The 24,289-nt window shown below is 35.1% G+C and overlaps 1 protein-coding gene across 18 annotated transcripts in view; it reads left to right on the top strand.

Annotated features, from left to right (window-relative positions):
- PICALM (phosphatidylinositol binding clathrin assembly protein) overlaps positions 1 to 24,289 on the top strand; it is a 100,916-nt gene that overhangs the window by 68,505 nt on the left and 8,122 nt on the right. For 2 of the 18 annotated variants that reach the window (XM_032393590.1, XM_032393586.1), the window contains exons 13-21: positions 1,092 to 1,241; positions 4,588 to 4,668; positions 8,364 to 8,471; positions 10,091 to 10,222; positions 10,315 to 10,345; positions 10,517 to 10,616; positions 12,996 to 13,019; positions 14,617 to 14,676; positions 16,050 to 16,154. In XM_032393590.1, coding sequence (XP_032249481.1) covers positions 1,092 to 1,241; positions 4,588 to 4,668; positions 8,364 to 8,471; positions 10,091 to 10,222; positions 10,315 to 10,345; positions 10,517 to 10,616; positions 12,996 to 13,019; positions 14,617 to 14,676; positions 16,050 to 16,154 — 791 coding nt within the window. The remainder of the gene's footprint in view (positions 1 to 1,091; positions 1,242 to 4,587; positions 4,669 to 8,363; positions 8,472 to 10,090; positions 10,223 to 10,314; positions 10,346 to 10,516; positions 10,617 to 12,995; positions 13,020 to 14,616; positions 14,677 to 16,049; positions 16,155 to 24,289) is intronic. The other 16 variants (XM_032393594.1, XM_032393589.1, XM_032393603.1 and 13 more) reach the window with 13 other exon arrangements.

Below are 24,289 nucleotides of genomic sequence, written 5' to 3'. Positions count from 1 at the left end.
TATTTTCCTTTTTTAAATAGTTGTAGGGTTTGTGGAACCCCTGCTTTGAATTTATTGACTTTAGGGGAAAGTGTGTGTAGTAAATGAGCTGGTCCTTAGGCTATTTTTGTGTTCTTATTGTTTTATCGTACAGTCTTAGAGTAAGATACAATGCTTAATACTATATTGTTAAGTGAGCATCACAAACTAGACTAGAGTAGACAAGAACAGGCTGCTGGTTTAAAGTACAGAATGAGGAGGTTAAGAGTGTTTTTGCTGCTAATGATGAATGGTTTTCAATCATTAGAATGATGATTATCTTGAATGAGGTATAGGTACAGTAAATATCTGATTCTAAAATAACTTTAGAGGTAGGATTTGATAATAATACACATTTGGTACCATCCTAATACGGAACAGTACTTTTATCATTCCTTTAGCATTATTAAAGCCTTAATGATTTGGCTTTAGAACTCTTAACTGGACCTTCAGAGTGGTTCCCAGTCTGCTAAATGGCCACCAGTCTTTTGTCTCTATTCTTAATTTTTCTAAAATTCCTGTTTCTAAATCATTAGACCTTTCCTTCATCTTTATTTTTTTTATTTCCTACCTCTGAACCCTTTATAATACTTACCCCACATGTTATAAATAGCCCTTTACCACTAATTCTCTTTGTTTTTTTGAAATTTCACTTGTGCCACACACATATTGGTTGTTTATATCTGTTACTTGAATAAACATAGCTATGCCATGAAAGCCAATACATTCCCACGTAGGGTGGGGAACATGGTCCAGGGTGGGTGGCTCTTTTATAGATGCATTTTGGTTATTCTCTTTTTTACCTGACTATTGGCTTCCTGATGTTGGAGAGCAGATCTATCCTTAGTATGCTACAGATGTTAATTAGACACATAAATGTTTTCTTCTGAGGATTCATTTTAAAAGATGTTAAATGTAGTTCTTCCATCTTGATGATGATTAGGTATTTTGCACTTAAGATTAATAAACAATAATATAGCTGCTACTTTTCACTTTGCATCTTTTGACTAATTACAATACTAATTAATTTACTTCCTTTCTTCATTTTGCTGTAATGCACTTGGACTGCACAGATCCTTTCTCTGCTACTGTAGATGCTGTTGATGATGCCATTCCAAGCTTAAATCCTTTCCTCACAAAAAGTAGTGGTGATGTTCACCTTCCCATTTCTTCAGATGTATCCACTTTTACTACTAGGACACCTACTCATGAAATGTTTGTTGGTAAAGTACCATTTAACCTTTCTTTCCAATTAATGTTTATACTGCCTAAGTATTTTTTACGTATTCATTAATTATTTTTAAGGCACTGCAATAAGTATTTTGGATTTTAATATCAAATTTTAAAATAAGAGCAATAATGTAGTGACATTTTTAAATTAGTATCCCTAATTTTATTTAATCCAAGTTTTTAGGAAAGAAAATTTCCTTTGAAGTTGTGTTTTTTTCTTTTAGTGTTTTGTTCTCTATCGTATTATAGTGTGATACACAAGTTGTCTAACATCATTTGCCACATTTTTTTCCCCCACATTTTGTTTATTAATTCAGAGAGTTGGTTATAGGGTAACATCTCTTAAACTTACTGATATGTATGTGCTTATATCTTTCCCTCTGTGTTTGGGAGAGAGGGTGTTTGTCACTCTCAGTAGCTATCTTCATTTTTTTTTTTTTTTAAACTGTGAATAGTACAATTTTAGATTGTCTCAAATCCATACATACCCTTTGTCCCATTCTTAAGGATTTCACTTCATTGTTAGCCTGGAGATAAAAGACAAGTAGAAAATGAAAAACAACTCATCTAAATCGCCTTTGGTTGTGGTATAAAAATCCATAAAAAGGTAAAGTTTTACTCCAGAGCTATACAAGGAAATGTAAGTTTTTGAGTATATACTAACCTGAAATTAATGTTTTTGAACCCTGCTGAAAAGATGCTGAACACCCCTTAAAAGATGGTGAAACTGCTTTTATTCAGTTCAGAGAATAAGGTGATGCAAATTTAAATCTTTGTTTAAAGCAGCATGCAGAAAGTCATCTGTGTACCCTAAATAGATCATGTAGCCACATTCTGAACATTTCTGTTTGATACATCTGAGGGGGTGGAAGAGAGGTGACTAGAAAAGAGTAGTTGGAGATTTGAGAAAGATCCAAGGCAGGTGCTGTCGTTATATATAACTCGTCTCATAGCTCCAAATTGTAATAATTAATTGCAGGCATTCCTTCATGTCATTGTAACACATTACAAATTAAATAAAAAGTGGTTGAAACTAAATTTCATATTTTGCTACCCTTCAGAAAATTTGTGAAATGCTGTACCTTATTTGCTTGGTAATAAAGGGTTACTCGAGTTATCCTTGGAATGTGGTTTTCTAATAAGTTTATATTTTCTTTGTATTTATTGAATATGAACTAGAGTATATTCAGTGAGTATGGCTTCTTGTGTCTTTTTAAGTCAGTTGCTTTAATTTGGGGTATGAGACGATATGTCTTTACTTGGGGGCTTATAATTCCCATCTTTTAGGTCAGAGCAGTGCATGTGCTTCAGTATGTCAGTCTTCTATTCACCCCAGAGGGACAGAATGGAGGGTGGTAACCTTAAATGCTAAAGGCCTTAGCTATTTCACATTGAAACAGCAGCAGAGTAAAAATATAAAAAACCATTGTGAGAGAGCTTTTAAAAAGCTTTAAGCTTTTCAAGGAAAGCCTGTAGCAAAAGGAATATACTAGAAGTGTCATTTTCCTAATGTTTTTTAAGTTTAAGGCCTGTGGTTTGGGGCAAGAGGAAGACCAAAAAAGAAAGAAAGATAGTAAAGTTGATGGCCATCAAGGTGAGTAGGTGTATTTGAAGATTAAAATCCTAGAATTGGTGATTTTAGGCTTGTGAGGACCTCCGGAGAATATTTGGTCAAGTTCTCAACTCTCATATTGATAACAGAATTACTACCATTTTTATGGATGGATCACGTGAGTCCGAAAAAAGTTAATGTACTGAGACAGCCCAGCTAATAGGAGCAAAAGCTTGAAGCAGGAATCCGGCAGCTTTGCTTTACAGTGCCCTTTCCTTATGGAAGTGTAAACTTTATTTAAACTCTGTTTAGTATTTATTTAAACTAAGATTTAAATAATCTTTATCTAAACTCTGTTATTCTTTGACTGTAAATAGTACAAATGAAAGTACAAAGTATACTTTTTTTTAAAAAATCACATCTGCCAAGTTTTGTCATTAGCAAAAACTTACTGTTCAGTACTTAAACGTTTTTGTAAAAGTGAGTACAGAAAGGGAAAATATAAATCACTGTTGTCAACCTAGGCATTAGTCTGGAACAAGGATCAGTAAACCTTTTCTTAAAGGGTCAGATGGTAAATATTTTTGGCTCATGAGCCACATAGTCTCCATTGCAGCTACCAGCTTTGGGATTATAGCATGAAGATAGCCATAGGCAATACATAAATATGCGTTTGGCTGTGTTCCAATAAAACTTTATTTACGAAGACATGCAGCTGTAGTTTGCTGTCTATCCTAAGAAGAGGCTTTATAATAAGAAGCCTTTTAATTCACATTAAAAGTTCTGAGAAGTAGGGTTGTATAATAAAAATTGCAATAGTTTCTTACTCAGAGTATTAAGAGCAGGAAAGAACGACCCAAGGTATGTCATTCCTAGAGCTGTGTTGTCTAATTAGCCACTAGCTATTGTCATTTAAACTCTAATTAATTACAAATAAATTTTTAGTTCCTTAGTTGTACTAGCCACATTTCTATTGCTCAATGTGACTAGTGGCTACCATATTGCACAGAGCAGATTTATAATACTAGAAAGTTTTTTGGATAGTGCTTCTCTATAACAGTGGTCAGCAAACTTCTTGTGTAAAGAGCCAGATAGTAAATATTTCAGACTTTGCAGGATACATAAGATCTCTGTTGTATATTCTTTTATTTTCTTTCATTTTTTTTAAAACAACCCTTTGAAAATGTAAAAACCATTTTTAGCCATATAAAAATAGGCCTCTGGCTGTAATTTGCCAACCTCTGCTCTAAAGGATTAAGAACGACCCAGAAAAATCAGAGAACAGCTACATAGACACCCTCTAACCCTTCCAGAGGAGGACATTGATCTGATGATGTGAACCTCAGTGTACGAAATAGCTTGTCCTCATTAAAGCAATTATAAGTCAAGAAGAGTGGGGTTGTGGTCCCAGCTATGCCATGTCTGTGACCTTGTTCAGGCCTGCTTACTCATCGGTAAAAGAAGACATCAGAAGATGTGTTAATATTGACTAAAAAGCCAACTGCTGCTTATTTCTCTAAGGAAATACATGTTGGTTATTTTTAAAATTTTGTTGTGAATATATTTTAAATAGAGTATTCATAATGGAGACTTACTTACTTTTTTAAGTAAGTTGTAATTTGAAGAACACTAAGAGCTTGGACTCTCCTGTTTTTGTTTTTGTTTTGTTTGTTGGTTTGTTTTTTTAATTACTCCATTCCACTCTTAACTGTTCCTCCTCATTTTTCTCTTTTCCTTTTTTTCTGTCCTTCCTCCTCCCCCTCCCCCCCCAATGTATGCCTTGTCAGATTCTTTTTGTGGCACTCAAGCTTATCCTAATACTACCCTTATGTGCCATGAGCCTTCTACCGTAGCTGGTTTATTCGGAGGTAGGTAATGGTATCTCTAAAGTTTATCAATTTATTTATGCAGGAGGGAGTTCTTTGTTTTCTTTAAAATGAGTTTTTTTTTTTAATTCGGTAAGAAAAAAATACTTGCCTTTGAAGAACAGATCATTTTTTTCCTAATTTTGTTTGTCTTGATTAAACACAGGATTGTTTTGTGAATGGATGCTTGTCATCTCCCTACTTTAATCTATACTCAAAAGGTTCACGTTTTCAGATGAGCTTATAACATTACAAGCTTATGGAATTTCAAGCTCTTTGTATAGATGTTAGTGATAGAACACTAAATAATTTTGACTTGAGCAGTTGTGGCATTCTCCTAGAAACAAGGGTACTTTTTCAGCACTGCAAAGGCAGAAGAAATAGGGCACAGTTTCCAGAGAGGCATGGCCATTTTGATACTCATTCCTATCTTTCCAAACATGTTCTAGGCCATTGCAGTAGTAATGAAACCCCAAAATTCAGCTGATGTGTTTTTTTTCTTTTTTGGTGCATAGGAATTGATTACCTTAGTTCAGTTGGCATGAAAAAGTAGGTCTGACACAACTGAAGAATTGAGGTTCTTGACTAGCAGACTTGGGCATGATTAAAAGTATTTAAAAATGGAATTTATGAGGACATTTGATAGAAAGTGTGTGTTTAGAATCCAGTGAATTTGCATTTGAATTCCTGTTTGAATTCCAATTCTACTTCCTTACCTGTGTGACTTGAAACAAGTATTGAACCTTTCTAAGCCTATGGAAATTGGGATGATAGTAACTTCTGGGATTGTCATGAAGTTTACATATATGACTGTATAAAATCTAGCACTATGCCTGGCACGTAAAATTATCATTAAAACTACCATTGAAAACCATCTTGTGTATGCAAATCATTTTATATTTGGAATGTAAACTTTTTACCTAAATTACTATATAATCATCAGATACAGCCTTGAACACTTTTTTCATTGCTTTTAGACTTTAAAATTGCCATGGTGGTTCACTTTTTTGGCCGCCCAGCATTTGCTGTGAGAAGCTCAAGAATTTCATGTAACTTTAATAGCTGAATAAATATAATTAATTATTATAATAGAATTTTCTTTTTCTACCTACTAGTGTATATAATACTTAGGATAAATACTTAAGATAAACTGAAAACCCCTAAAAGATTCTGGAATCACACAATTTGGGGTTTAAGTCTTGGTTTTGCCACTTAATAAATCTTTGACCTTGAGTAACATTGTTTAATCTCTTTGTTTCCTCATCTGTAAAATGAGGATAATAATGACTATCACAATAGGGTTATTGTGAGGTTTAAATAATACACTGTTTATAAAGCTCTTACATTGTGTTTAATAGGATTTAATAGTAGAAGTTACCTTCACAAAAAGTATGAGATCTAATTTATTATGGAACTACCACCAAAATCCCTTAACAAAACAGTACATTTTTCTGGAAGGTGTTTGGAATGCCTTTCTGTCCCCAAAGCTTGTTCATCTTGTGCCTTTCAGTTAATTTATTATTGTCCTCCTGAGATTTGCTCTGCCAGGCAGTGGTTTCTAAATGTTAATCTATCAGTTAGTGATGCTCAATGGCAGAGTTTTCACTGGGCCTTGGTGAAATGAAAGAGTAGTCAGTTCAATGTCATGATTATTTTAAACAGTTAACCTTAACTCAGAGAGCCTGTTCATCTTTTTTTTTTTTGTCCATAAATTTTCTTTTTGAAATGGTGATAGTAGCTTTTTATCTTTGTTTTAAGTAACTTTTAAAAAATTAAATCCTAACAGTATCCAAAAAAATGACTTGGGATAAACGGCCCTTAAGTTGATAATGTTCATTGAAATGAAAATGCAGAATTCTTACCTTGAAGATGTGTTACTACTTGAAGGATTGTTACTTTGAACTACATTGCTTGCTTCCCTGGGAGTCAGTCAGCTATTACAATTTTTTAAAAATTTCTTTTTACCTTTTGCATACCCAGAGGTGTTTTAAATTTGAGGTGCTAGCTCTGGATTACTTTGTATCCTCTCAAACCTATTATACTTTTAGGTAATAGTCTTGTAATTGCACAGATTGATGCCCCTAGGGACCTCAGGAAATGGCTCCTCTCTTTACAGAAAGTAATAAATGGATTACTATAAAAGATAGGCTTATCTCTGATAATAACCAAATTCTAGAAAGCTAGGATAAAATAGCAGGAGAAAACAGGAATTTGATATGCTATCCTAGTTATAAATTATTGTTCTGTATATTTTCTAAACTTTGGAGACCAGCCAAGGTACTGTATCCAGAATCATTTAAAGAACAATATGTGTACTTCTTACACTGTGATGGTAGCATGGGCACATAATTAAGCACGGTAGATTTTTGTCTTCCTTGAGTAGATACATCAGTTCTTTTTGTAAGGAGTAATGAGAAGAATCAATGAGCCCGTGGTGTAATTCTCAAACAGCTTGTACACTTTAAAATGTTGTTAAATTGGTAAGTCTAGAAATCTGGGAACCTCTTGATGAATGGTCAGATTTATATACTAAATTATTTTGTACTTTGATAGTGTTTGTGTTCTCATTGTATGACCATTGTGTTTTTTTTTTTTTTTAAGATTTTATTTATTTGAGAAAGAGACAGAGAGCTGGAGAGAGAGGGAGAGAGAGAGCATGAGCAGTGGGGAGGGGCAGAGGGAGAGGGAGAAACGGACTGCCCGCCCCTGAGATCATGACCTGATCTGAAGGCAGATGCTTAACTGACTGATCCATCCAGGTGCTCCTGACCATTGTTTTTAAGAGTGGTTTAAGAATTAATTATGGAATAAAAACTTTTAAAAAGATTTATTTATTTATTTGAGAGAGTGCATTCGCGTGCGTGCACGAGCAGAAGGAGGGGCAGAAGCAGAGGGAGAGAGAATCCCAAGCAGATTCCCCGCTGAGGGCAGAGCCTGGACTCTGGGCTTGATCCTAGGACCCTGAGATCATGACCTGAGCCGAAACCCAAGAGTCCGCAGCTTAGTCGACTGAGCCACCCAGGTGCCCCTGGAATAAGAACATTTTTAAAAATTTGTGCCCTATGGAATACTCATGCTAGATCTAAAATGCTACTTTTAAAGGGGGAACCTAAGGATTAGTGGATTGTAACTTTCAGAATCCTGTTACTTCTCAAATGAACTTAAACCATATTGCATTTAATTAACCATTGAAGGGAGAAAGGAAGGTGAGAGAAATAATGGAAGGTGGGGCGGGGGGAAGACTCCTGGATCTAAGTAGAATCTAAGTAGATTCATATTTTTTAAAGTACCATAGAATACTTAACTTGATTACCAAGTGATCATTTACATTGTGTATATATTTGGCTTCATGCAAAGTCCTGGAATTTTAGATGTGTTTAGTTTTTTAAAAATCATTAGTATACAAAATTAAGGTAAAAAGATAAGCAAAGATTTTACTTTTGTAATGAAACAAACTTAGTAGTTCAACTTCAGTTGCTCTTTTGTTAGTTTTCTTTGTCAGTAGGATGATTTTGTCATGGAAAATGTCATCACCACAAAAAGATACAGTAGTATTAAGAAACATTTTGCTTAAAGGATTGGTCTTGTTTCTCATTGAGGGAATTTATTGCTTTTTCCATTCTATTGTCATCATTATTAAGAGCTGTAAATGTAGAAGTATGAAAGAATTGAGCTTTTTCCATTTTGGTTTTTCTTAGGATTCACTCCATCTCCAGTTGCACAGCCACATCCTTCAGCTGGCCTTAATGTTGACTTTGAATCTGTGTTTGGAAATAAATCTACCAATGTTATTGTAGATTCTGGGGGTAAGAAAAAATTGTCTTATTAATATCACTATAATGTTCTCATTTAGATTCTGTGCGAGGACAGATAATAATACTCTTTTGAACATATGTAAATAGAATAAATTGGGGTAGCCAGTGAAGTTGTTCCTCTTCTCCCAGCCACTAGATGAGAACTTGAAGGGATTATTAACTGTTACCCTTTTCTTAGTGGCAGTTTTGACTCTGGGAGGATTTTGTTTCTCCCAGAGTTTAGTGAGATCTTGCTCAGATTAGATTGGTAAATTGCTAATGACTTTGTGTAGAATGTCGTGCTTTGTAGTCATTGCAATTTTTACCTTTACTGAAATGAAATTGGCTTTTTTGAAAAGTAGGAAAATAAAACCTTTGGTACCTGACTTGTTGAGACAATCTGTACTTAAATAGCTAGAATGTATTAAATATCAGAGCTGTGGGGGCTTTTTGTTATTTTAAGGATGATTCTTTCTGTAGTATGCTTGTTCATTTGTTTTAAAAGAACTTATATAAATTTGTAGAGCCAGGTTTCCATTTGTTTTCATTTAATATCTTGTTAATTTGAAGTTTGTGAAGATTAAGAGTTTCCATAAAATTTACTATTCTTACCATGGGATGACCTTTGATTTTGGTTAGTAAATAAGTTCAAGTCATTTAAAGAAACATATTGAGGCATTTTTGATTTTATACTATATAATTATACAAAAAGTAAGCAAGCTTATAGAGAGTATGTGTGGACTAAGAATTTTTTTTTTTCTGTGCAGGTTTATAATTACATTTTTTGATGCATTTGACTTTTTCCTTTTGAGTTTGTCTTGGAAAAAGGATAAAGTAAATAGAGATCAACTGTTCATATTTTGTAAACCACCATTTTTAGTGACTTTCTTTTTCAAATTCTCTATTATTCCTAGATCTTGCTATTGAGTCCTTTAGTGGGTTTGTTTGATTGCATTCACGTTACCTTCTCACTTTGGTAGAGAACCTTAAGGGATTTTATTATTTTCATTTCTAAGTAGTGTCCTAGTTTAGTAGATGGTTTAATGTAATTGGAGCATAAAGTTAGCAATTTCTTAGGTATAATTTAGGTTAACTGTTTTTAGAAGAAAAGTAATAATCAAATGGATCATTTTCACTTCTTTCTAATGTAGTGGTTTACATATACCTTACATTCTCCACTCTGAAGAATGTAAAGAGGTCTATAAAATATTTCTTAGAAGAAACATTTTTCAAAGGAACAGAGATGTATTTTTTATCTCTATTTCTTCAGGTATAAGTGAATCTTCAGAAAATTTTGCCAGTGAGGGGGAGAATTACATTCCATTCCCTTCTCTTTCACAACTTTGGAATAAGGATTGTTTCCTCGAATGCTTCTTTCTTCATCCCCTTTAACCTTAATATACTTTTGTCATGAAATAAGACATGATTTCTCCCAAAGCAAATTTGCCTTTTCAATCAGTTCACTCTGAAACGGTGAATTTCTCCCCTTTCCATTTAAAGTCATTAATTAATGCCCAGTGTCGTAGAGGACTTTTCCAGCAAACAAGTAGAAAAGGCAGAGATCTCCTATAGAAAGCTGTAGCACCATAAAGTCCCTCACAAATCCTGTTTCATCTGTTTGTAACTTTAAGGCTTTGATGAACTAGGTGGACTTCTGAAACCAACAGTGGCCTCTCAGAACCAGAGTCTTCCTGTTGCCAAACTCCCACCTAACAAGTTAGTATCTGATGACTTGGATTCGTCCTTAGCCAACCTTGTGGGCAGTAAGTAGTCTTTGGATTCTTTTAATCTTCTTTACAATAAATTGTATTATAAAAATGAGTCTAGTTTTTAAATGCTTTATTTCCTGTCCTAGATCTTGGCATTGGAAATGGAACTACTAAGAAGTGAGTGTTTTATATGTATTATTTCCCCCATGTACCATTTAGAGGTTGATTTGGCTTTCATCTCAAAAATATGTGTAGAGCTGTCGCATCTTAAAGGCTTTTTGTTCACTCTATAGTAAAGAAGCTTTATAATTACAGACATTTAACGTTCTCACTTATGTTTATTTAAAGTGATGTAAATTGGAGTCAGCCAGGTGAAAAGAAGCTAACTGGAGGATCTAACTGGCAACCAAAGGTTGCACCAACAACTGCTTGGAATGCTGCAACAATGGTGAGTTGAAAAAGCTCACAGTAACATGACTAATTTGGGAGAATAACATGAAAATGTTTTTAAAGTGATAGCTGTAAGTAGGAAGATTGTTTATTGAGTTTTAGATATATAAGTAATTTGTTTTTTTTTTTTTAAGGAAGCTGATTGACTATATTTGCCAGGTATATTTTAGTAGCTAATATTTATTTAAGGATTACTTTGTGCCAGCCATCATTCTAATAAATAATGTGTGACTTTGTTTTCTGTAATCCTCAAATAAACTTAATGTGGTAGTAACTATTACTGTCCCCATTGTGCAGATGAAATGGAGGCACAGAGTTACTACATAATACACCTAGGATCCCAGAGTTCTTAAGTGATTGGGTAGCTTTTTAGAACCCAGGAAGCCTAACCTCAGAGCATAAACTCTTAAATCATTACCCTCTACTGCTGATCTCAAATTTATTATTTATTTACCTAGAATATAAAACCTTTAGTGTTTTTCTGATCTCACCATTGGTAAAGAAACTATACGTGCTTGGTTTTGTTAATATTGTTGAATAGTTCATAGAGTTGATTTTCCTTACTTGCTGTAGTTATATTCTTAAAATCCCCTGAACACTGAACCATTGCTAGGTTCATACATACATACATACATACATACATACATATATACATACATATTTCCTCTAGTAATGGCTCATGGTTCACTGATTTAGCGTTGGGTTGCTTTAACAACGTAAGTGCAGCAAATAAGGAGAATCAACTATACGTGTGTGTGTGTGTGTGTGTACACACACCCCTTACGTTCATTATTATCTTAAATCCTAAAAAATTCTCGTTCTAGTAGATGCCTTTTTTTTTTTTTTAACAAAAAAGAAAATCCAGTTCGTAAGTGTTAAGTGACTGACTTACCTGAAGCTGCCGCACTAACAGGTGCTAGACTTGAGAATCTTGCTCTATCAGGCTGGCTCCACAGCCAGAGCAGCTTGCAGTGCACTGCACTGTTCCCTGCCTTCTCAGTCCCCTGTGGTCATCGTTATATCCGAGCTGAAACAAGGCAGAACCTCACTTTGTTCAACCTCAGCTGAGAACGAAGGTGTTAGGCAACAAATTTTTCACCACTCTATGCATGTCTGTCAGTGACCTCGAAAGCACCGCAAACATTGATTTTGGGGGTCACAAATTTTAGCAAGTAAGCAGATTTATCCACTTTTTTTTTTTTTTGTAAATTTAACCACCTTTTTAAGGCAACAGCTCTTCATTGATAGAGTTCACTGCCATTACTAATAATAAATCCTTGCATTTAATTAGCTTGTTAAGTTTTTTATACATACCCTTACTATCTTGAGTCTGTTAACAGTGCATTCTTGGGGAAGTTTGAATGATAGCATTCCAGTTACAAGAATAAAGTTATGCAGTTTTTCTTTTGTAAGTATAAAGCATCTAGAAAGCAGATTTTAGTTGAAATCCATTCCCTCTGATCTGAATCCAGTGTTTCTCTGCACTGTCACATACCTCACTGACCAGGGGATGACAAGAGGTTAGGTTAGTGGATTTTATGCCTCAGGTGTGAATTATACATTGATAATACATGAAGACTATTATAAATCCAAATGCTAATATGAAAATACAGTGAATATTTTCTTATTTTGTATTAAATTGGTATTAACCTATATGAAATATTAGAAGTTTGTAGATAGCACTTGACTTAAGATTGACTACCAGAATATAACAGGCGTTTAACCATTTAGAATTTGTATGTAAGTTGATGATATTTATGGTACTCTGTCAATGTGTGTCATCTCTTAAGAATTTTGTTAAAATATTTGTATGTATGTATTTCATAGAGTTTCTTTTTAATGACTAACATATAGGGCTGGTGATGTGATTCACTACTTAGATAAACTGCTGCTTATGACGTTTCTTTACATTTCTAACCTTTTTATTAATCCATAAACACTGTCAAGGTTTTTGAACTTTTTTAAGTTAAAAAATTCATTGGTATTTTATTAATATATATGATGATGTTATGCTACAAATTCTTTTAATTACTGCTTGCTTTTTTCCTGAATGGTAGACATATGATGCAACCCTGTTTATATGGGATGCACTGAATTTTGCAGTGTTGAATTACTGATAGATTTTATGTTTTATGATACTTGTAATAAACTATTAGATATGTAAGGGGATTATGCCAGAGACTAAATTTCCCTTGTCAACCTTGATAGTGTTTTAGTATAGGTGTTCTTCCATTAGATATCGGAAATACAAGGGATTTTAGGTAGTTAGTGAATGTACATGTGAACTAAAATGCTCTCTGTGTATTTTCTGTTGTGTAAGTACTTGTTCTAATCCAGTGTTATTGCATTATGTAATTGTTCTCCCTGGGAAAAACAGAATGGCATGCATTTTCCACAATACGTAAGTGACCAAAAACTAGCCTTTTTGCAATAAATTGGCATGCTATTAACCACTGCTGTAGCAGAATCTCATAACCTTCCAGCTATTACTTGTTTTCACATTCAGATTTTCAATGTGCCAAATATTCTTTCTAGCATCTACTGATTTCATGGATGTGTTGCAGAATTGATTCTGATGGTGGCATGGGAAAGACAGATTTTTTTTTCTTGCTTAATATTCTGCCATTTGCTGCCAGATGGCTGGGTGTCTGTGTGTGTATCTGTGCTGCCACTATGCACTTGATGATTTCTGAATGAAGGGAAATGTTGATTGTGGTAATGTTGAAAATAACAATTGCATGAAATCTTACAGGCTTCTGCTGTACTTGGCAGTTTGTCTACTGCTCTTGCAGCTCTCGGTTTTTAAGTAGGGAGAGACCAATAAGTCCTACATGCTCACTCAAATACTAAACATTTAACTATTCACTTTAGTTATGCTTCATTTAACTTCTCCATGCATATGTTCAAATTGCCATATAATTTCAGTTATTTTTTATGTTTCAGCAGTGTTATTGGTCTTTCTCCTGTATTCAGTTTCAGTTTTCATTATAAGATAACACACACACAGGGAATGTTAAGACAGCAAATATATCTAAAATGATTTTGTGCTCAGATTGTGTATTTACGGAGCATGAGGTAGGGTAGAAGGCGGAGGGGAACTTGAAACATCTTAGGGCTAGGTGGCTCTTTTAAGAATTAAAGCATAAGTAGATTTAAGAATTTCTTGCCCCTCCAAATTGGTGCTTTGCAGAAGATAGTTTAAATAATTTACAGAGTAAATTAGAAGGAATGCTAATATATGTACTCTGTATAAGAACTGTGTGCGTCATAAAAATAGTCATACTCAGTGGTGTTTTGAAATCTTTGGGGTTCTTTGAAAAAAAGTGAATTGAGGTCCTTAGAATAATTTTTTGGAAGATCAGATTATTAATTGATTTGGGATCTTTAATTTTTTTTTCTTGCTCAAAATACTGAATCACCTAGGAAAACATTCACTAATACTTCCTCTGGGTAAACATTTTTTTTTTTTTTTAAGATTTTATTTATTTATTTGAGAGGGAGACAGCGAGAGAGAGCATGAGCAGGGAGGAGAGGGAGAAGCAGGCTCCCCACTGAGCAGGGAGCCTGGACCTGTGCTCCATCCCAGAACCCTGGGATCATGACCTGAGCCAAAGGCAGACGCTTAACTGCCTGAGCAACACAGGTGCCCCTGGGTAAACACTTTTTTATGAGAGTGATAGACTTTAAATTTTAGAATTTTCAGTATTTTTTTTTTTTAAATCTGAAGATCTTTAAAGCTGTAAAAAGCACATTGTAATTTTAGATCACTGTTGTATCTAAGTTTAAATGGTATTTTTTTTCTAATGATTCTGCTTTTCTGCTAATTTCGAGACACTCTTTCATTGAGCATTAATTGACACAGTTATTAATGATCACAAGTGTCACATTTAATCACAGCTGTCTTAGCAATTCTTTTTAGTGGAACTACAGCTATTGATTCCTTGAATTCAGTCGACATGAGTTACACATCCTTGTTTATTTTTTCTCCACCATGTCAGGCACCCCCTGTAATGGCCTATCCTGCTACTACACCCACAGGCATGATAGGATATGGAATCGTAAGTATTTTTCCAGACATAACTTTTTGAAAATAGATTGATTCATATTTAACATGACTTTTTGACGTATTTAATATGACTTGGTGACACACATACCTTTAGTGCCTAACATAGAACCTTGTATCATAGCATTGGTTTCATAAATATCTCTAGAATAGTCATTATACAGCAGATACCATTTATGAATGTTCACAGTATTACTTGGCTTATTTTTCCCCTCATAACTTTGCTAAGTATTTTATACTTCATTACAAACTCATTTAAACATCAGTGTTAACTCCAAACCTTTATTTGTGTGACCTTACATTAATACCATTGAAGTCTTATAACCTTAATACTGTAGGGGAAGGGAGGAATTAACATTTCTCAAATTGTGTAAGGGTAAATTTAGTCCAGTACAGGCCAGAGAAACTTTCCTATGACAGTGATTGCTACCATGCAGAAATAGTTGTTTTACTTTTAAGCTGCCCACAGTCCACAGTCTACACTGCCCTTACTCTCCCAGCTGTCTTAATATATAGACCCACTTAGATAAGAAATGGAGGGAATGGCTTCAGCCCGGTGTATGTGTGGGAGGAACTGTTGCTGGTAGGACACATCCCGTCACATCCCGTGGGGTTGCCACTGTGCTGCTGTGCTGCTGCTTTAGTTACATCTTAGGAAGTAGCTTGGAGTTGAACTGAAAGGTGGAACCTGTAGGAAGGTGAGATTTTAGAGTATGGCATTTTAACCAAAATAATGTAGCGGTGTGTATGTTCTGTTTGGTTACTTATTTGTGTTAATTTTATACCATGGAATAGTAGTATTTAAACAGAGAAATGGTTGTGATTCTATTTTCAATTACTAAAGAATGAACTAATCTCTTCGTGTGTTATTTACACCTCTTCTTGGTTCTCCCTAACAATAGATGAAACAAAAGGAAAAAACCATAGAGCGTAAACCTCTTCAAAGAATCAACTGTATTCACTTCAGATCACTTGCATAATGACATAAGAACTGATAAAGATAGTTTACTTTGAAATATCTTAGCCATTTTACAGTTTCAAGTTTTCCTATGTTTGCAATTTCAAAATTGCAAATTTGAAAATTTTGGATTGGTTAAAATTATTTTGTCTGCCATATTGTAGAAAGGTTTAAATTTTGCTTAAATTTAAGCTTTTTCTTTTTTTTTTTTACAAACCTTAGAAGTGTACACATTTAAGACTTAAACTCTTAAGAATTTATAGCTGTCAGTCTCATTTGTATTTAAAAGAATTCTTCCTTTGAGTTAAAGTAAAAGTACTAGTACATTCCATTCCTATCATCCTTCTTATTTACTACTTAAGGAAGATGTTAGTCGACATTAACTAAATTAATATTTTTCTATTTTTTAGCCTCCTCAAATGGGAAGTGTACCTGTAATGACACAACCAACCTTAATATACAGCCAGCCTGTCATGAGACCACCAAACCCCTTTGGTCCTGTATCAGGAGCACAGGTACTAATGTGCCACATGTAACTCTTAATGTACCTGATGTGAGAAGGATAGAATACTAAAAATTCCTTTTATACAACTTAAGAAACAAATTATGTTTTTCCCCTTGACGTTGGATGTTATTTGCCTCCTATCTTTATCATCTAAAAGAGCTTTTAAGAATATTGATTATTTGGAAGGAACGGACAAGCAGATTACAAACATTTAGAATGGAAAATTCTTGACAACTTGTAGTTGGTCAGTGCAGAGGATTGTTTTTCTGAGGTTAAGGAACCTATTTTCTGTTCATGATTCTGGCTTGCTGTCCTTTGTGAACCCTAGAAACCTTGAACTCAGAGCTCCAGTGTTTTGGCTTGAATGGTGCTACAACAAAGGTGTTGCCCTTGAGATATTTGTGAAATGTGGCAAGTCTACAAAAAGTTGTGAATGTTATTTTTTCATTAGATAACTTCCTGCCACTGAGTATTGTATTTAAAAACAAATTAGTGGGGCGGGGTTGGGGGGGTGGGAAGGCAAAAAAACCTTGAAATGCCATGCTGACCTAATTTCTTTAAAGGAGAGACTTTCGTCTTCAAATGTTTCTAAGGCCCTCTCCCAGTTCCTGAAATTTCACCCCAAATATTCATACTTCTTCATCCCATTATTGTTAGCATTAGGGGAATCTGGATTTAAAAAAAAAAAAAAAAGCTTTTCCCCACTATGGTTAGAAGATATGTGCAGCTTCTTTGTTACTTGTGGCATACTAGTGGATGAGACACTCAGGAAGTGATGGAATGGCTTCTCATTCTTTGTCTGTGGCCCTGCTCCTGTTGTGTGACACTTAGAAATAATTATGCACAATTGCTAAAGTACTCCTTTCTTACACTGCTTCTGATGCCAACTGATTGGTTACTTTCATGTGTTTAATACTTAGTTGAAAACATTGGTGTGAGCATTTGATAATGGGCTTGTTATTCCTTTCCCACTTGAATACATGTAGTATTTACACTTGCCAATGCCTACAGTGTTAAACTACCAATATTAGTTTGTATTGGTCCAGTTTGAATCTAGTCTCTATGTATTTCATAGACTCATGAACCACTGGCAGTCAATCCTTTCGTTTTTTAGTCTTTTTGAGTATTTAACTCATTTCATAAATTGGCATCTCAGGGAGTACCAGTAACTTGAAGTGGATAGTGAATTTAGTTCTGATTAAAAGGTAAAATCCATGTTCTTTGTAATTCATGCATTTGCCCAGATGCCACTTTTTTCCCCTTTTGTTCATGTTAAAGTAACTTTTTCTTCCTGTTCCTTAGTCAAAAGTATTTACAATGAAGATAGATGGGAGTGAGAGTAATTGATGCAGCCATAACTTTTTTATAAGTCCGTTATTTTGTATATGTTTGGTTTTATAAAGTGGATTATGGATGTATATATAGTTTACTTTGTCTTCTGTCTTTTACCACTAGTAGTTCTAAATACTGGCTTTGCTAAAGAAATATACTAGATTTTATAATCTTTTAAAATGTTGATGATTTCCCTAACTATTGGTGTAGATGTTTTCTTGAGATTTATGTCTTCCTCATGTCCTTTATTTTTTCTTTGTTTTTTTCTTTGTTGTTTATACTTTTAAGTCAGATATATATCATTTATTTTTTTTAAGATTTATTTATTTATTTTAGAGCACATGCGAGTGGGGGGGAGGGGCAGAGGGAGAGAAGCGGACTTCCCATTGAGTGTGAAGCCTGACGCGGGGCTTTATTTTATGACTCTGAGATCATGACCTGGGTTGAAATCAAGAGTCGGATGCTTAACCAACTGAGCCACCCAGGCACCCCTATCATTTATTTAAAAAAAAAAATTTTTTTTTTCCTGTATAGACTAAGTGACTACCACCTTAAATGTATTTAAGAGAAAAAGCCTTAATCCAATGCTATAAATTTACCAGGAACTGCTGACTACAGTAAGTTTTTCCCCGATGTGCGGCTGACCTTATATCCCCAGTCTGGGTCTTGTCTTGCAGGTTCCTGTCTCATAAACAGAATACATTATAACCTTAAGCTTGGATACCTCAACCTGACTTTTCCAAGCACTTATCATCTCACCTTCTTCTCAAAATAATTTTTAAGGTAGATGGGCCTACTATCACTATCCCATTTTATAGATAGAGAAAGCTGAGACTTGGAAAGGTTCTTCAACTAAGTAAATGCTGAAGTGCAACTTATCCCCAGGAATCCCTGGTTTCTGGTCCAATGCTCATTTGTAACACTTTGCCTCTCTACTAATGGGATTGGGCCCATACGCCTACTACACTAACACTGTCTTCCTTTTGGCAGCAGTGAACCACTCTGCAAATCTTTGGGTTTCCTGCTGGATTATAAACTACATTTACACATTTCAGAATATAACTTCTGTAGATGTCAAGAACATCTTCTGTAGTTTTGGGAATGCTTTTAACCTTATTCAAACATTTTGTATGAATTTTGCTTTAAAAAGAAAAAAACATGGTTTAAAAAATCGTAGTAAAAAATCTGCCTTTATAAAAAGTAATGTCCCCCTAGCATCTGCTCTTATTCTAGGTTTTATATCCTGTTGCCTTCTAAAAATCCACATAACTCACTGAAACACCAAAAAAGTACAAGAGTTTCCATGGGCATGAAGAGAGACAGTGACAGAAATACCTTTTCCTAATGAAATTATGCCAGAAGAGAAGAGAATGAGAACATTAGAGTAATAAGTTTCAAGTTAAGAAATAAAATTTGATATTAGTACTTAACTCTAAATATAGATTGAAGAAAGCACATGAAGGAAGCAAATGGATAACTAGGAAAAGAGAAAATCAGGTGGCAGTGAACTGGCTCAGAAAAGCTTCAGTCAGTTTCAATCAATTGAAAATCAGACTCTCAGATTTTTTTTTTTTTTAAAGATTGTATTTATTTATTTTAGGGAGAGAAAGCACAAGCAGGGGGAGGGGCAGAGAATTTCAAAAGGACTCCATGCTGAGACTCTCATGACCCTGAGATCATGACCTAAGCCGAAATCAAGAGTTGGATGCTTAACCAGCTGAGCCACCCAGGCTCCCCAGGATCTCAAATCTTTTAATGTTACTTTTCGTTCCTTTTCCCCTTTGTTCTCCAACTGTTCATCACAAAGCCCCATTAATTGTTTCTCTGCTATCATTAGATCCATCCTTCTTGCTTTCTACAGCCTTCACCCAGATTGGAACCCTTTATCTCATGCTTATTTTACAACAGTCTCCCTGTGTTTCTTGCCTTTCTAATTTAATCCATTCTGTAGATACTGGAATAATCTTCTATGGGCAGTATTTTTAGCATCTTATCTCCATATTTAGAAATCTAAGGAAGTGAATCTAAATATAACAACATATAAGCCATCCCCTTAGCTTTCCTTCTTTCTTAACAGCTACCTCACAAAGTCTCCATATTTGTAAGAGTAATAGTGAGTAAACAGACCATTCAGGTTCTTCAATTCCCATGCCTTTACAATTCTCAGTAAGTATCCAGTGTTTTGCTGCTTGTCTTTGCCAGAAAGTCTTCATCTGTCATAAAGTAGATTTATTCTTCATTCTTTTTTTTTCCTTTGATAATGTTTTTAGTTTTTTTAAGGTTTTATTTTTATTCCAGTTAGTTAACATACAGTGTTATATTAGTTTCAGGTGTACAATATAATGATTCAACACTTACATACCTTACCCAGTGCTCATTCTTTACTTATTCTTTAGTCCTCTCTCATCCCTTTCCAGTACTTCTGAGATCTGAAGTTCTTTTCCTTATCCTGCATTATTTTTCTTTATAGAAGTTACTGTATTACCTGACATCTCTTTGTCCTGTCTGTCTATCCATCTATCCATCCATCCATCCATCCATCCAGTCTTGCAAGAGACTCCTGGAGTGGATTATAAGCCTCGTAGAGGCAGGCTTCTATGTGTTTGTTTACTTCTGTGTCCCTGGTTCCTAGAACAGTGCCTGACTCGTAATAGTTTTGAACATTGTCAAACAAGAATATTGTCAAACAAGTGAATCTGGTTGAAAACTAACCTTTTCTATTATGTAACTTACTTGTTCTTCATTGATCTCTCTTTTCACTTATAACCATTGTGTAATAATTTATAGCCATATTTAAAATTGGTTTAATTTGTTAGCTAATAGTTACTGTAAGCTAAAATATCAGATTTCAGTCACCTAAGAAATGAAGATACACCTTTAATTTCATGATTGAATATTTTTAATAATTAAAAATTATGCTGTTTATTTTTTTTTTTTTAAGATTTTATTTATTTATTTGACAGAGACACGGGGAGAGAGGGAACACAAGCAGGGGGAGTGGGAGAGGGAGAGGCAGGCTTCCCGCAGAGCAGGGAGCCTGATTCAGGCTCCATCCCAGGACCCTGGGCTCATGACCTGAGCTGAAGGCAGATGCTTAATGACTGAGCCACCCAGGTGCCCCTAAGCTGTTTATCTTTGAATTAGGTGAGATTTTTTTCATGCTTTAGTGTTTAATGGTTCTGAGCCAGTCCCTTGGATTAATTTTGCCCATTCAAATGCTAGTTGTAGGGGCGCCTGGGTGGCTCAGTCAGTCGTTAAGCATCTGCCTTGGCTCAGGTCATGATCTCAGGGTCCTGGGATCAGCCCGCATGCTCGACAGGGAAGCCTGCTTCTCCCTCTCTCACTCCCCCTGCTTGTGTTCCCTCTCTCGCTGGGTCTCTCTCTGTCAAATAAATAAATAAAATCTTAAAAAAATAAATGCTAGTTGTAACCAGAATAATTTTTCTTAGTGAATTACCTTTTAGTTCTCTCATTATTTTCCTCCCTTTTTTCATTTGGATTCAAAATTCCTTGAGGACAGAGAAAACATGGTAAACAGTAATTTAAATGTAAAATGAAATCCCATCAAAATAAAATCTTTTAATCAAATCCCAGTTCTACGCCTATTGCCAAAAATCTTTCCCTGATCCTTGAAGTGCTTTTTGGGACCTATTACTTACCCAGGGCATAACTTGTATCTTCTGGTCTCTTGCTTGCTTACTTGAAATTAATATTTTTGAGAGTATTTCAGCCCTACCAGATACGTTTATCTTATTGCCATTTAGTGAGGCATTCCAAACAGTTGTGTTCTGTGTCCTACATTATATCTAGGTTACTCTAAGTGCTGCATTAGTGTTAGCTAATACATTCCAGATGGCTCTTAGCTCAGACTAGACTACTCTGTTCTTTAGGATATTGTCTTTAATTTAATAGACTACAATGTAGTATTGAAATTATGCCTTCCTATACACTCACACTGTTCTCCCCTCATTTTTTGTGCTGGCTTATTCTGTGATTTTTAGGTATTTTTATGTAACTGTTAGTTGCTTAAAAAGATGGGGATTATGTTCTTCTGTTTCATGCCCAGTATTTTAGCTTTTAAGAAAAAAAATATGTTTTGCATTAGTGTATCTTCCTAGATGTTTGACTACATGGAAAATACTAGATCCCTGTGGTTAGTGATTTTTTTTTTCCCTCTTTCATGCTTCCTCCCAGTTTTGCTCACTGTTTGATGGCTTTTTATGAGTCTGTTTGTTTATTAACTTGAGGAGAATGGGGACTCTTACTCCTTCTCTTAATAGTGTTTTATATAAATCTTACTGGTACTTAATGGTATATACATTGAAATGTCCATTGCTGACCAATAGTTTATTAAACTCATTCTGCATTGCATTATGCAGCTTTTCTGTTAAAAGCATGAAGACAGTTAATCTAGTTAGTTTCAGTTTTCTTTTGAAGTCACTATGATGTGCAATAATATTCTTTTAGTGGATGTTTATTAGGCAATTTAGATGTTGTTGAAGATCTTGGGGGGAGTGGGTGTTATGTTAGTTATATTCTTTTTTTTTTTTTTAAAGATTTTATTTATTTATTTGAGAGAGAGAGAATGAAAGAGAGAGAGCACGGGAGGGGGGGGGGGGGGGGGGGGGGGGTCAGAGGGAGAAGCAGAGTCCCTGCTGAGCAGGGAGCCCGATGCGGGACTCAGTCCTGGGACTCCAGGATCATGACCTGAGCCGAAGGCAGTTGCTTAACCAGCTGAGCCACCCAGGCGCCCCTGTTAGTTATATTCTTATCATTTCCTTATATGAGAAACTTACTCTGATCCCATACCAATCTGTTTTCCCAAAAGCAATATAAAAACCAGAGTGTTACGTAAGGGTATTTAATTTTTAAAATAAGCTATTAAAAGTTTTGTTGGTTTTTTGATTGGTATTGGTTTTTGTTTCGTTTTGTTTTAGTGGAGGGTTGCCAGTTTTATTTATGGAGGATATGGCTAAAGACGCAAAATGGCTGCTGTGTTTTGTTTGTAACAGCTAATTTTAAGTAAGTCTGACATCAGTTAAGTGTCTGAAAGGAAACAATGGCTTGTTGTGAGTGCCTTTTACCCTTCTAAATAGGGACACTGTTAGATATAAGAATAATTCAAGTCTTACAAAAAATTGCCTTTTTAATGACTTTCTTGTGTGTCAGAACTAGTGGCTCTTTTTGCTATTAGGCTTAGTTTCTTAGTCTTTTCTCTTTTTCTTTCTTTTCTTTTTTTTTTAACTTCCCTGGTGTGTTAATTGTGGGTGTTGGCGGTGCCTCTGCTGTCAGCTGATCTGCCCACTGGATTTCTGTGAGGAAGGTCTTTGCCTTGTCAGCAGTGCATTATGCTCATTTATCCTTGCCTCCTAGAAGAGATCGTGAGGGAGTTTACTTTGGGAATTGGGGATTTAATACCATAGGTGAGAGTGGTTTTGTAGTCCCTGGGGCATACCTGAATCAGTCAAAACAAAAATTTGAGGAGTCCCATCTGCTGACAATTAATGTTAATAAGACAACCTATAGAATAAGGCCTTTTTACTGGGTTTTTGCTAAGGACATTCTTTCTAGAAGGTAGAGATCTAATTTCTTGTCTTAAACAAAACCAGAACATATTCCTAAAATCTTGAATGACTGTAAAGTTCTACCTCCGTGATGAACATCAGTGACCATATACAGCACTGTGTGGATAGAAAATATAGGGGTGTATTGACTGTCTAATATTTACTGAAGTCCCTTTAAAAAAATTATTTCTCTCTTATCACTTTAACTTTTACCGTATGTTAAATATAGCCATAAATTTTAGCTGAGTTGAAATTAATTGGGATAGCAGATTTTAGAGAGGAAACAAAAGCACCTGCCTTGGAGTCAGCAGATCTGCATTAGAGTCTACTGTTCGTGTCATGGGGCTGCCCATAACAATGTATACCACAAACTTGATGGCTGAAAACAGGGCCCCAGGGCCATGCTCCTGCCAAATCCTCTGGAGGAAGATCCTACCTTTCTTCTTCCACAGAGGGAAGGAGGTAGCCCCAGTCATGTTTTGGTTTGCAGCTCTAGCACTTCTAGCGTCTTCCTGTGTCTGTCTTCATGTGGCATTTCTCTCTTATAAAGACACCAGTCATTGTATTAGAGCCCTTTTAATGACTTCATCTTAACTTGATTACATCTTCATAGACACTGTTTCCAAATAAGGTCACATTCATAGGTCCTGGGGATTTTTGTGAGAGGACACAATTCAACAGAGTGTCAACTCCTCACTAACCAAGTGTTTCAGGGCAAGTTCACTGTGTAACTTGGATGAGCCTCAGTTTCTCTCTTTTTTTTTTTTTAAGATTTTATTTATTTATTTGAGAGAGAGAGAAACAGCATGAGAGGGGAGAGGGTCAGAGGGAGAAGCAGGCTCCCCGCTGAGCCGGGAGCCCGATGTGGGACTCGATCCCAGGACTCCGGGATCATGACCTGAGCCGAAGGCAGTCGCTTAACCAACTGAGCCACCCAGGCGCCCAAACCTCAGTTCCCTAATCTTTAAAATGGTAATTTTACTTTGTGTACTTTATAAGTTTGCTATAAGGATCAAAAAGAAATATTTGAAATTGACTTAGGAATGTGGAGGTTTGTTTTTCTTTATTGATTATTATAAGGAACTTTTTTGTTTTTAGAAGAAAATTATATAAGGTTGCCTTATTTTCAGTGCTTATCTCTGTTCCCAAATTCTAATTTAATTTGTTCTAATCTAATACAGTTTATATTTCTTTCCATGCATTACAGATAATCTTGATTGTAAATAATTCATGCTTCATTATTTTGAAA

The sequence above is a fragment of the Phoca vitulina genome, unplaced genomic scaffold, assembly GCF_004348235.1.
Source record: "Phoca vitulina isolate PV1807 unplaced genomic scaffold, GSC_HSeal_1.0 scaffold74, whole genome shotgun sequence".
Lineage (NCBI taxonomy): Eukaryota > Metazoa > Chordata > Mammalia > Carnivora > Phocidae > Phoca > Phoca vitulina.
This window is presented reverse-complemented; position numbering and strand designations above follow the sequence as displayed.